This window comes from Clarias gariepinus, chromosome 14 (assembly GCF_024256425.1).
Source record: "Clarias gariepinus isolate MV-2021 ecotype Netherlands chromosome 14, CGAR_prim_01v2, whole genome shotgun sequence".
NCBI lineage: Eukaryota > Metazoa > Chordata > Actinopteri > Siluriformes > Clariidae > Clarias > Clarias gariepinus.
Genome location: NC_071113.1, coordinates 31442501 through 31456191, shown reverse-complemented (window position 1 = coordinate 31456191; position 13691 = coordinate 31442501). Strand labels below are relative to the sequence as shown.

Below are 13691 nucleotides of genomic sequence, written 5' to 3'. Positions count from 1 at the left end.
CACACATACACTTCAAACACTGACATTACACATACCGCGGTAAATCACCAGGCTGATCTGACAACGAGGTAATATTGTTGGTTTCTGACCCCTGTACTGCAACTGGTGTTAGATCGGTCCTAATATCATCCAACTGCATTCTGTTCTGTACTTAAATAAACAAACAAACAAACAAACAAGACTTGAAGCTGAATTCAGTTTAATAAGAATATATTACATTATAAACAGGATAAAGATTAGAATACTAATGAAAAGAATAAAGACTGAAAGCTGGATTTAAAGTGCAATTAAACAACAGGGTGCAAATTAAAGATCAAAAATAAAACACTGATGTGAAAGAGAGAGAGAGAGAGAAAGAGGGGTCAGTCGACGGGTGGGGACGAGGGGACGGTCCTGCTGCTGAGGACGTGGACGAGCTGACTGAGGAGAGACAGCACCCCCTGCTGGAAGTCTGCCTGCTGTCGTCTGGCCCGAGCGACTTCCTCCTGTCGCACAGAGAACTCGTCCCTAATGTGCTGCAGCAGCAGCGTAAAGTGACGCTCCCTCTGCTCATAGTCTCGCCGTAGAGCCTCCATCTGCTCCTCCTCCAGCTCCCTTAGCACCTCCAGCACGTCTCCAGCACGCCTCCTCTTCCTCGGACCGGGGGCTAATGGGGAACAGTGCAGTGAGCGCCGTGTGCACAAAACAATCAAGGTCAACCTAGTGTGTGTGTGTGTGTGTGTGTGTGTTTATATAAAATATTAAGTAAGAAATATTTGCTAAATATTAAAGTATTACACCCACAAGAAGAAATCACTTAGAAATAAACCACACTGTTTAACTGATTTTATTAAATAATTACGCGCCCTACTTATTTTATTTAAAATACTTTCAAACTGTTTTTAAAAGAAATTCATGCTTTTAATTAAAAAAACAAGATTATTTTATTTGTTTATTAATATAAAACTATATAAAATATTATTACAATAACATTATTAATTTAAAAAATATAAAATGTTTAATAAAAATTACTTTTAAAATACTATAAGATGTAATTTAACATAAAAAATGTTTATGTCTGTTTATTTTAAATAAACATAAACCTGCTCCTTAATTATTTTAAAAATGAAATGAAATTAAATTAAATTAAATTAAATTTCTTTTTATTTAAATAAAATGTTTAATAATTCCTGATAATACAAATATTTTTGTATGATATAGTATAAAGTCAGCTAGTTATGTCCTAATAATGAAACACTGCAGCTTAATGTTCTTGTTTGTTTTTAGACGTTTTCTTCACATTAAATAAGAAATGAGAGCTGACGTCACGTTGCACACAGCTGTTTATGTAACACGTGAGAGTGAAAGTGAAGAGTGACATCACCTCGGAGGTGTGGCTGCGTGGCCGGGCGGGGGGCGGGCCTGCCGGGGGCCGCGGGGGAGCCGAAGCTGAGCTCGGAGTACTGATCGTCTGTAAAAACCAAACAAATAATTAAAAAAGGTTTAAGAGTTACGCTCTATTAAATTACATTAAAACCTCTTGAATTTATCAGAGTAAAATATTCATAAAACACTCTGGCACCTCTCTCCACCTCCACAGGGTTCATTTAGCTTCTAATGCATGTTTAAGTACATGACTTAATCAAAAGCAAAGTATTTTATAAAGGTTATTTTAAATATATATTACATCATAAATTTACAATTATTTAAAATAAACATTTTATGAAATTATAAAAAAAACTCAAGTGATGATCTATCAGGGGGAAAGACGTTATTAATCATTATTAATCAGGATAAATATCAGAATAATTCAGGAATACCGAATTAAAATTTAAGACAGTCCAATCAATAAAATTTTCTTTGAGCCGGGGTCGGAATTCTATGTTTGTTTTAGGATTCAGAACTCTATATATGCAGTTACTGTAAGTCTATAAAAATAAGCAGTTTAAAATTTCCTTATCATTTCAATAATATTCATTGTCAGGTCACAGTAACATGTAGATTTATATGGAATACAAACAGCAATCTTAATCTTTAGTGAATCTTTATTTGCCCGCTGGCGGTTCATGACTGTGAAACGACCCTTTGTCACACTGCGCTCTCAGTTCAGGTATCGTACACGCCCTCACCCCAGACTGCTGCGGATACGTCTTCTCTAACGAGACGTGTTTTATCTCATCGTGCCGATTCACATTACTGCTTTTTATTAGCGCCACAGTTTCAGAACCTATTAGACAAACAGGTTTTAGACTTCCCACAGGGAGAATAAACATGTACTGATCTGTACAGTTATCCTTGAAGGTTCGGTACCTCTGTATAAAATGCCCCGCCCCACGGATTTTCCCTTAAGAACTGAAATTTTGCCTTTTTGTGTGGTTTTTTTTTTTTTTTTGCCATTTTGTGAGACGTAGCACCATTTAATGTCTATTTGTTTCATATTTTACTTTATTTACATGACTTTTCTAAAAGTTTTAGTTGTTTTTAGATTCAAACATAATTGTAGTGTTGGAAACTGGTAATATTGGTGATGTTTTGGGAATGGTGGATGGAACGGATTCCACCCATATTCATTCTGTATATAACAACTGTCTCATTTATCGTCCACCACGTACTCTCTGTACTTCTGGTTAAATGCAAGCTGCATTTCATTAGCATTTTTCCTGTTCTTGTTGCACAATGACAGTTGAATCTAATTTAATCGAATCTAATTATCTGCATTTGCATTATTTCCTATAAAAAAATGCGTTTCACAATACATTGTAAAATTTGATTACATTTTATTAAAATATCTTTAAATAATTGAAAAACTTTTTAATAAGCTATTTTACTGATACATACTTGCATTTTATTTTAATAGAACGAGATGTTATGATTAAGGTAAATACATTAGAATAATAGTGGTCCTGTACAGCTATCGTACAGCTGTCTCTTATTTTTCTATATTTTTCATATATGTCTCTTTAATTGCATATTTTGTACTGTTCAGTTATGTTATGTTATTTTATTTTAATCCTATATTTTATTTTATTCTCTCTTAGTTAAATTTACCTTCTGTTTTTCCTTTTCATATTTATTTTTCTATTTTTGTTTTAGGGTCACGATCAGTCGTCTAAAGCCTTTCACTGCATATCGTACAGTGTATGACCGTGTATGTGACAAATAAAATTAGAATTTGATTAAGTGATTAGAGTTATGACCTATCGACAGCTCTTTTGATCAGGATCCGTTTCCACTAGTTCCTTTTCTCTCAGTGATACTTTAAGACTGATGTCCTGAATTAGGATTTAATTATTTTCTTTGAGCCCCAAGAATGACATCCCTACACTGAGGTACTGAATGTGGAGGATAATTATAGTTTAGAGAAGTGTGAATGAATCAGTGACCCCTGACCCTCGGTGAAGGACACCTCCCCCTCCTCCTCCCCCTCCTCCTCGTCCTCGTGCGCGTCGTCCTCGTGCGCGTCAGTGAGCGGCTCCAGCAGCGCAGACACTCCGCCCCCGCTCTCATCGCTCCGCCCACAGTCCGGCTCGTGGCCACGCCCCCTCCTCGCTCCCAGGATCGCGTCCAGCCGCTCGAACCATTTCCCGCTGCGCCGGTTCGCTCCGTTCAGCTGGTTGTGATCTTTGATCTTCTTGTAGTCCTGCTTCATCTTCTTGATCTTCTCGCGGCAGCGCTGCGGACTGTGACTGATCCCCAGATCCTCCAGACGAGCCGAAATCTGCTGGTACACGCGCGCGTTCCGCGCCGAGGACTCGAACTCCCTCTGGATGTTCTCCTCGGAGTAAATGTTCAGTAACGCCTGCACGTCCTCGTCCGTCCACTTCTCCATGTCCCCCCGCTGTCCCCTGCTGTCCCCCGCTGTCCGCTGTACTCCCCGCACGTGCTCTGTACACCATACACAGCTGCTCTGTTTGTGTTTTGGTTTTAAAAATGGCGGCTCTGGGGGCGGGTCACCCACAGCCAATCGGCGTGGAGACTTCCGCCCTGACGTGACGTCATCGCTCCCGTTGGATTCTAAAATACCTCACGTGGATACGTAAACGCGGGTCACGTGATGAACAATGAATTGTTTTTTTTTTTTTAAGCGACAATAAAAGAATACAATACAAACACAACCTACATAAATGAAGCAGGAATATTTATAATTACATGTACAAAACAATGTAACATCTCAGAATTGTAGGATAATTACATTGTTATTATTAATAATAATAATAATAATAATAATAATAATAAAAAGCTAGCTAACTAGCGAGAGGTATTAAATTGTTAATGTTATCTAATCTCATTCTATACTATAAATTATTAAACTAACATCAGTATAAAACTCCCTCACTCATCTTCTAGACTGCTTTATTCTGTCCTGCCCGTGTAAACGAAGAAAAGTACTTCATTGTAAACAGGCATCTCATCTCATCACCTCGTATATACAACATTTGTGTATTGTTTTCTCTATTATACACACAGTCTTCACAATGTCACAGTGCAGACAAACAGGAAAGTCCTGACTCAAAGAAGGTCCCTGGAACTCCCAAACAGGAACTAAAATCAGCTCTGGTTCCTCTTTTGAGGTCCTGAAAAAGTTCCTGCGGTGGAGTTGTACATTTCCTGTTAATCACTCTTGTTGTGTCTCAGACCTGAAGCGAAATAAAGATCTCAGAGACTGGACACTGAGTCGACGAAGTATACTCTTGAGTAGCGTCCTGTCAACTGGGTCGGTCATACGAGAAGCCCCCTCTCACCCACGGCGAGGGTTTGGAGTTAATAATCAGACTGAAATGATTGACTTGGTGTACACCTCAGTCATACCCTGGTCCCGTGGAATGTGTGCTGTTTATCTTCCTCATTTCCACAGTAACGCATTATTTCTGTTCTCTTTTCAAGTAGAAAGCTTCCTCATTTGGGGCGCATTTGTAATAACGCACCAAATTTCCGGAAGGAATGACGAAACAAGCAAAACACCAAAACAAGAATCACATATAATTAGGAGATATAATTGATAAATAAATAATAAATATATTTTTTTTAATGTTCGTACAAAAATGACAACCAGATTTTACTAACAAAAACAAAAGGAAAGAAAATAGAATGTATAAGGTTTTCAATCCTATTTAACAGAACTGTAAAATCATAAGTTAATGATTAATATGCTTGGATATCACACATATCGAATGAAACCCTAGAATTGGTTAACTAGATCTCTGGATCTCATCATCAAGAGCGATGAGTCAATGTACAGAGAGGAGATCCGGCAGATAACAGACTGGTGCAGAACCAACACCCTTTCTCTGAGCGGTAACAAATCATCAAGGGCAGATCATCAAGGGCATTAATTCTCTCTGTGTTGACCCGTCAGAGATCCACAACTCATTCTTCAACACCTTTACTTTTGTTTTGACCTGCAGTGAATACTGAGGAGAGCTGGGAAGATCGGTGATTCTTTTTACACACCATCCAACAACTCACCGCCCAGGACCTGGACATTCACACCACATGCCCTTATCCAGACTGACTGACAGTTTTATCTCACTATAGATCCAAGTGGTGGTGCTGGGGTTTGAACCTTTGACCTTCTGATCAGTAGCTCAACATCTTAAGCACTGAACTCACTGCCCTGCCCTACCACCTGTTTTTCCTAAACTGCTGCTAAAAACAATAAATAAGGTACTGCAGTGTATTCAGCTGAAGTAAGAGCATTGGTGGGACAGTGGTAGGTTCGATTCCCACCTAATGCCCAAACCCCAGACACTGCAGTGCCGAGCTCAAGCCCGGATAAAATGGGAAGGTTGCATCAGGAAGGGCATCCGGTGTAAAGCCTGTGCCAAGTTGTTGGGTGGCGACACCTCGACGGGAACAGCCAAAAGATTTTTATTTTTAAACTGTAATAACAAGAATAACATATAATTAGGAGATATAATTGATAAATAAATAATAATAACGTTATACACTTTAATTCGAGCTGTGTATCAAAACTGTCATATTGAAATATTGATATAAGAATTGATATAAGTAATAAAAATAAATACAACAATAATAAATGTAATGTAATAAAACAGATTATTACTTATAGTAGATTTTGAATGCAGCACAGAATTTGTAATTATTTAAAGCTTTAAGCGATATCTATCTATCTACATATCCATCAATCCATTTAGTTTATTTATTCATTAATTTATTTATTAATTTATAGCCAAACTATGAGGTGAGCTGTTTAAACAAATGTTTTTATAAAATAAATGAATTTATTAATTTAATATATATATCATTTTTTATTCAACATATGAGCTGAGCTGTTTAAATAAATTCCCTATTTAAAATGGGTAAATGTATTATTATAATTATTATAATGAGCTTAAATAAATAAATAAACAAATAAATTTATTAAAAGAATTAGAAAAAATTATATAAATAAAATAATAATATTTATGAAATAAAACCAGTTCTGAGTGAAAACCGTTTCTTTAGAACATAATATTTAATGATTTTGTGTTACTTATTGTTTAATTAAGTGACGGTATTATTATTATTATTGTTATTATTATTGCAGCACTTCCGGGTGCGCGTGGTTCATGTTGAAAACGTCACTTCCGGTAGCTGCTAACGATGCTAAAGATGGTGAGTGTCGCTGCTAACGTTAGTAAACCCTGTGTGTTTTCTCTTCATTAGAGTGTAGATGATTTATATAACGAGTGTTCGGTGGGTTACACTTGTGCTGCTCCGTCTCTCCGTGTGAGGTGTTTAATCTCTCTGAGGTCTGTGGAGAGAGAGAGAGAGAGAGAGCTAACCTGGGGGCCGAATCACACATGACGTCACTGCCAATGTGAAGTGCCAGTTGCTCAGCCCTAATCCTCAGTGTTAAACTGATCATGAGTCCAAAAAAGTGCTGATCAGAGGTCATCTGCAGGAGATCATTAACATACAGGAGACATAGAGACAGGAGACATAGAGACAGGAGACATTCTTAAGTGTACACAGTCATCATCGGCACAAAATTATATAAATACAGATGAATTTTCATTGATAATAATGATGATGTTGATGTTATGATCAGTCACGTGACTTTGCTGTACGTGTAGGACTCTAGCGAGGACGTGTCGTTATTCGACGCTGAAGAGGAGACGGTGAGAAGTTCACGGAAGTCAAAGATCAAGTGAGTTTCTGATTCCCCGTCACATGACAATCTTTAGTGTTTTTATTCATCACAGGCGTTCAGAAAGACTGCAACGTGTGTGTGTGTGTGTGTGTACATATACACAGACACCCAGTGGCGTCGTTCTTCCACCTGTTCTTCCGTGTCGGAGCGATCCTGGTCTATCTCCTGTGTGAGTTACTCAGCAGCAGCTTCATCGCCTGTATGGTCTCCATCATCCTCCTCCTGTCATGTGACTTCTGGACAGTTAAAGTAAGTTACACTCTTGATTAATGGTCCTGATTGCTAACTCATAAATATTCATGAGACTGAAGAATAACTCGGTGAAGTAGCGCACACACGCTCAGTCTCGTTTAGATCACCTGACGCCGTTTCCATGACAGTGTCCTGTCCATCACAGACTGGAGCTCAGCTAGCTAGCCGCGAGGACATTCTGTAGCTAAAGGCTTCCTGTCACACCATCTGCCTCTGTCATTTGCAAATAATTTGCATACAGTTCATGCGTAGCTCCGCCCACATCAAGCATCAGCTTCATGTAAAAGTAATAATAAAGGCTGTTTTAGTTAGGAAGTGTGTGTGTGTGTGTGTGTGTTACAGAACATTACAGGCCGGTTGCTGGTGGGTCTGCGCTGGTGGAACCAGGTTGATGAAGATGGGAACAGTCACTGGGTGTTTGAGTCTAGGAAGGTGTGTGTGTTGGTCTAAAGTAGAAATTTCTTCTGAATTGTTTAGAGGTATTGTGTAACGTGTGTGTGTGTTTAGGTGAGTGGGACTGAGCGCTCGGCGTCTCTGGCATCTAATGCAGAAGCTCGGATCTTCTGGCTCGGTCTGATCATCTGCCCGGTGCTGTGGATCATCTTCACTTTCAGCACACTCTTCTCCTTCAGGATTAAATGGGTGGTGAGGAGTGTGTGTGTGAGGTCTGTGACGTGTGAGTGTGTATGTGTGTGTGTAAGGCTGCTAATGACCTGAACGGTGTGTGTGTGTGTAGGCGGTGGTGTTACTGGGTGTGGTTCTGCAGTGTGCTAATCTTTATGGTTACGTTCGGTGTAAAGTGGGAACCAGCAGCAACCTGAAGAACATGGCTACCACCTACCTGGGAAAGCAGTTCCTAAGACAGGTGTGTGTGTGTGTGTGTGTGTGTGTAAGAGAGAGAGAGAGTGAGAGGGTGTGTGTGTTTACATGCTGGTGTTTATAACTGTGACACAGGCAATTCCTCGCCCCCAGTCTGTCTGACACCTCTCCCTGTTCCCCTCGCTCCGCCCACACACCATGAGTACTGAAGGGTGAAGGGGCACTTTTGTGGGGCTCAGGTGGATCCTCCAGACGGTGTTTGTGTCAGTCTGTTATAAACACCCCAGTGGGCTGTATACTGGGTTTCCCCATGGGGTTTTGGGAGGCAGTAACTGGGAACCAGTAATGAGGGAAGGAGAACTGGATTACTTCAGTTCATCAGGTTTATCATACACATTGCATTATAAGTGAATATAAAACATATAGAGCATGAAACAGGGTGTGTTTAACTCTAAGCTTTTACATCTGTGTAATATAAACCTAACTCTGTGTGTGTGTGTGTGTGTGTGTGTGTGTGTTTAATTTACAGGCTGTGAATAAACAGGACGCATCATAAATGTGGAACTCTGCTGTCTGTGTCTGTGTTCCTGAAAAAAAACCAATTTCCTGGAGTTTTGTTTACAGAAGGAGTTCTGTGCTTATGACCTTTAGTGTTTTTACACACACACACACACACACACACATTAATCATCCATTTGTATCCTCATCTCAGATTTATTTATTCTGTAAGTGTTATTATACTGTATGTAAATAATGTAAAGATTTACATATTTAATATTATTATATTAGTATTAAATCTCACTCTCAAATGTGTAAGAGGCAAAATGAATAATCTCTGTCCTGATTTCGTCAATAAAAAAAAGATAAAAATGCTCATTTTTATTGTAACATAGTTACAGTTAAATTACAATGTCTTTTTTTTTGTTGTTGTTGCAATGTTTGGTTTATTAGGGCTTAAAGACTGTACAAGTATAATCACATTTGCAGGGTTTAAAAAAGAATAAACAAATAAAATGTGAAGGACCAATAAAGCCATGAACCAGGTTGACTGTACAGACAAATTGCAGAAAAGACAAAAAAGATTAAAATGTACAAACAAAAGAACAACAATAAAAAATAACAATAAATACCCTTATCACCACTTCACTGTAGTTGTACAGTACTATGTTGTGCTCCCAGTATATCTCCAGACAGGATACCATACACCCCAAGTGTTTCAGACTGATTCAATTCAATTTTACTTATATAGCGCGTTTAACAACGGTCATTGTATTGAAGCAGCTTCACAAAAATGAAAAAAAAAATTCATGGAAGTGTGTATGTGTCTCTAGATAATAATGAAATGAATAAATGAATGATGAATGAAATGTCTCTGATGAAGAAGCCAAGGGTGACAGCGACAGTGGCAAGTAAAAACTCCCTGAGATGGTAATAGGAAGAAACCTTGAGAGGAACCAGACTCAACAGGGAACCCATCCTCATCTGGGTGATAACAGATAGAAATTATATAACATCATGTGTGTTATGCAGCTAAGAGTACAATATAACAGAAGTTCTTTAAATTAACATGAAGTCCAGTTCAGCACAGGGAGTCAGTAGGTGCAGAGGGCAGATGGGGTCTGGATCACTGGGAGCACAGGAGAAGCATGTATGCCAGATTAATGAGATGCGTCTTAAGTCTACTTTTAAACTGGGAAACTGTGTCTGAGCCCCGAACACTTTTGGACACCATTCCAAAGCTTTGGAGCTAAATATAAAAATGCTCCGCCACCCTGGTGATATTTCTTAGATGGAAAAAGGCTGTTTTTGTGATATTGGAAATATGATTTTCAAAGGACAAGTTACTGTCTAATATTACGCCCAGGTCTTTTACTGTTGAGCTAGTAGTAACAGTACATCCTTCTAAACGCAGGCTGAATTGTGAAAGCTGTTGTGTGCTGGTTTTTGGGCCGATGAGTAATATCTCTGTCTTATCTGAGTTTAGTAAAAGAAAGTTATTGGTCATCCAATCTTTTATGTCCTGGACACACTCGGTTAATCTAGACAACTTGGGTATTTCATCTGGTTGAGATGTTGATGTCTCAGATCATGTGACAGTTTTTCAAAAAGGAGAAAAGTTGAGATGTAAGAGAACCTAATGTTTAGAGACGTTTCCTCTGCTCTAGATCCCAGAAACAAAAGACAACGACATGAAAATGGTTAACAACTGGTCCTAACTGGTGAAAGTGTAAATGTAAACTAGGACTCGAGTCAGAACGTTTATTATAGTTGCTCTGCACTTTGAAAACGCCGCTTCGGGGAAAGGCTTAGAGTGACATGATAAAGTGAACATGAGAGAGAAATGTATATGATGTTGAAATTAAAGTTGTGTTTAAATCAGTGAAATTAAGGAAAAGAAAAGGCAGTAAGATTTGAGCCAAAGTTTAAATTAAATTCTATTCACATTTTCTTTCTTTAACTTTTTTTAAAGTCTGTTTATTTTAAGCTGAGTTAAAGTAACTGTAGCTTCTTTTTATTTAAATGTGACTTTTAATTGATTATAATTATAGATAAACCTCATTTAACATAAACAACTGTGTGATGTGATGTAAATGATATTTATCTTGAGTTTTTTTTTTAAATAATGAAACAAAACAAAAAGCTTCTTCCAAGTCGGTCCTTTATCTGTTTTCACTTGTGTGTGTAGAACTTGTGTGTGTAGAACTTGTGTGTGTTTCTCTCAGAGCACTGATGTAAACCTTCAGCGTCCCGTTACAGATAAATCAGAAAAAGGTCGTGTTTATGAGACGAGTGTGATTCCGACTGGTTTAATAAACGGCTCAAAATAAAATGTCCTTCATTAGATTTACTCTTTTTTTTCATAAATACTGTAATTACTTATATTACTTGAATGTATATTTTTTGTGTTTTATCCTCAGCTCAGTGTTTATCCTCCTTCTTTTAGATCTTTTTTAATATACTTTTTTGTTATTACTTGTCTTTATTTATTAGGACAGTTTTAATAACTCGGTTTGCTTTTAATTTAAAAAGTATTTTCTTTAATTCCATCTCAGCATATAAAATTATTTACCTTTGTGTACTTATTATTATTATTATTATTATTATTATTATTGTGTGAAGAGCGCCCTCTCCTGGAACACCACAGAGCCAGCGCCGTGATCCGCTCTGCGCATGCTCATTAGGTCATCCGTTCCGAGCTGAGAAGTGCGCATGCTCATTCGGCCATCTGTTCGGCGCATGCGCAGTTGTCAGCTCGAGCGGTCGGAGTCGTCAGGCCCGGCGGATTGTTTTGGGAGAATTCCGAGTGAGTGAGTGAGTGAGTGAATGAGTGAGTGAGTGAGTGAGTGAGTGACTCCTCCGATTCCTCATCATGATTCCCACTGAGGACGCGGCCGCCAGGAAGAGAGAGATCGAGGACAAACTCAAACAGGCGAGTTACACACAGACAGGAAGCGTTTATACTGTGTTTACTGTCTCTCTCACACACACACACACACACACACACTGACGAAACATCTGCTTTATGTCCCACCTTCAGGAACAGGAGACTCTGACATTTATTCGAGAGAATCTGGAGAAGAGTGATCAGCTGACTAAAGGAATGGTGAGGCACAAACCCTGTGTGTGTGTGTGTGTGTGTGTGTGTGTGTGTGTGTTAGCTGGACCCTAGAACATTAGCCTGAATATGCAAATGAATAAGGAAAGCCACGCCCATAAACGCATCAGAATGCTAGCACAAAGAGGCGGGGCCTAGTGAGGTGAGTAGCCCCGCCCCCTGGTTCTGATTGGTCTCTCCGTGTCTCTTCTCCCCCAGGTGTCGATCCTGTCGTCGTTCGAGAGCCGGCTCATGGCCCTGGAGAACTCCATCATCCCGGTGCACAAGCAGACGGAGAACCTGCAGCGGCTCCAGGAGAACGTGGACAAGACGCTGTCCTGCCTGGACCACGTCATCAGCTACTACCACGTCGCCAAGGACACCGACAAAATCATCAAGGAGGGGTCGGGCTTCTTCTCGAACACACACACACGATAGTCTCTCTCTCTCTCTCTTTCTCACTGTTAACAAACCGTGTTCTGTAATTATTGGCACCCTGCATTTAGTATTCCGTTCTGTTAAACTGGCAAACGCAGATTACTTATTAAATCCAGGGGTGCCAATAGTTATGGAACACGCAATCACACACCATTTTAATCGAGGGTGCCAATACTTTTGGGGCAGACTGGGTTCCGTAGTTCTCCTCCTGGAAGACAGGGTGAGAGAGGGCGGTCACTTTACCTAAAGCTGTGCAGTGACATCACAGTCTGAGACTCCGCCCCAAATCACCTTCCCTTTTCTTTGTGTGTGTGTGTGTGTGTGTGTGTTACAGACCCACTGGGCGGCTGAACGAGTATCTCGTCTGCATCGCCAGGATCCAGAAAGCTGTGGAGTATTTTCAGGACAACAATCCAGACAGTCCTGAGCTCAACACCGTGGTACTGCACCTGTCTCTCTACCTGTCTCTCTCTCTCTCTCTCTCCATGTCTGTCTTTTTTTTCTGTCTTTCTCACTCTCTCTATACCTGTTTCTCTCCCTCTTTCTGCACTAGTCTCTCTTTTACCTGTCTCTCTCTCTACATGTCTTGCTCTCCCTACCTGTCTCTTTTTTCCTGTTTCTTACTTTCTCTATACCTGTCTCTCTCTCACTCTCAGCATCTGTCTCACTTTTTACCTTTCTCTTTCTACCTGTTTCTATCACTATCTTTGTCTCTCTCTCTCTGTACCTGTCTGTCTCTCTTCAGTTCAGCTGTGCTTTTTTGGGATGAATGTAATAAAATAATAATAACAACAGTCTTGCTGTACCTCTCAGTGTCTCTTTCTCTCTTTGTCTCTCAGCCTGTCTCTCTCTCTACCTGTCTGTCTCTCTATCTCTGTGTGTGTCTCTCTCTACCTGTCTCTCTTGTTGGACACCGCTCTGAGCATCAGTGTTGCACCCTCTGTAGGACACACACACACACACACACACACACACACACACACACAATTAACAGGGAGCCACTAGAGAGACGCGAGACTTGAGTAGTGATCAGGAAGTAGTGATAAGCTCCGCCCACACGGTACCCATGCATGTCTTTCAGAAAGTGCGGTTTGAAAAAGGTAAAGAGCAGCTGGAGGCGGAGTTTCGTGCACTCCTGACGCGCTACAGTAAGCCGGTCCCGCCCGTCCTGATCTTGGACGCGATCGGTGGGGACGAGGAGCTGGAGGGCGAGGTCACGCTGGAGCATCTTCCCGAAGCCGTGCTGCAGGACGTCATCTGCATCGCGGGGTGGCTGGTGGAGTACGGACGCAACCAGGGTACACGCAAGAACTCGTCTCACTCTTACTCTCAAACACACACACACACACTATACAAACTCCAGCTCAAAATCAATCTCATCACACCGTGTGTGTGTGTGTGTGTGTGTGTGTGTGTGTTTGTTTTCAGACTTCATGAACGTTTATTACCAGATCC

General features: G+C 40.1%; 3 protein-coding genes across 11 annotated transcripts in view; 2 read left to right on the top strand and 1 right to left on the bottom strand.

Moving 5' to 3' along the window:
- Positions 1-177: 177 nt before the first annotated feature.
- LOC128540945 (uncharacterized) lies at positions 178-4180 on the bottom strand. Its single transcript, XM_053510960.1, has 3 exons — positions 3370-4180; positions 1364-1450; positions 178-646 (listed from the first exon to the last, which is right to left on the bottom strand). The coding sequence occupies exons 1-3, from the start codon at positions 3806-3808 to the stop codon at positions 363-365; spliced, it is 810 nt and encodes a 269-aa protein (XP_053366935.1). The 5' UTR covers positions 3809-4180; the 3' UTR covers positions 178-362.
- Positions 4181-6534: 2354 nt separating this feature from the next.
- Positions 6535-9332, top strand: tvp23b (trans-golgi network vesicle protein 23 homolog B (S. cerevisiae)). Of its 2 annotated transcripts, none has more exons than XM_053510808.1 (7): positions 6535-6594; positions 7056-7129; positions 7237-7381; positions 7727-7816; positions 7892-8029; positions 8121-8249; positions 8733-9332. In XM_053510808.1, exons 1-7 carry the CDS (start codon positions 6583-6585, stop codon positions 8757-8759), a joined length of 615 nt encoding a protein of 204 aa, XP_053366783.1. In that variant the 5' UTR covers positions 6535-6582; the 3' UTR covers positions 8760-9332. The 2 variants fall into 2 exon arrangements, with proteins under 2 accessions (XP_053366783.1, XP_053366784.1); XM_053510809.1 differs by lacking the exon at positions 6535-6594 and adding an exon at positions 6707-6946.
- Positions 9333-11446: 2114 nt separating this feature from the next.
- The window catches only part of exoc7 (exocyst complex component 7), an 11224-nt gene continuing 8979 nt past the window's right edge, over positions 11447-13691 (top strand). For 2 of the 8 annotated variants that reach the window (XM_053511570.1, XM_053511569.1), the window contains exons 1-6: positions 11448-11633; positions 11742-11807; positions 12018-12202; positions 12571-12676; positions 13318-13534; positions 13665-13691. The exon at positions 13665-13691 is cut by the window's right edge and continues 141 nt beyond it. In XM_053511570.1, coding sequence (XP_053367545.1) covers positions 11574-11633; positions 11742-11807; positions 12018-12202; positions 12571-12676; positions 13318-13534; positions 13665-13691 — 661 coding nt within the window. In that variant the 5' untranslated portion in view covers positions 11448-11573. Of the gene's footprint in view, positions 11634-11741; positions 11808-12017; positions 12203-12570; positions 12677-13317; positions 13535-13664 lie in introns of all 8 variants that reach the window. The other 6 variants (XM_053511573.1, XM_053511568.1, XM_053511572.1 and 3 more) reach the window with 4 other exon arrangements.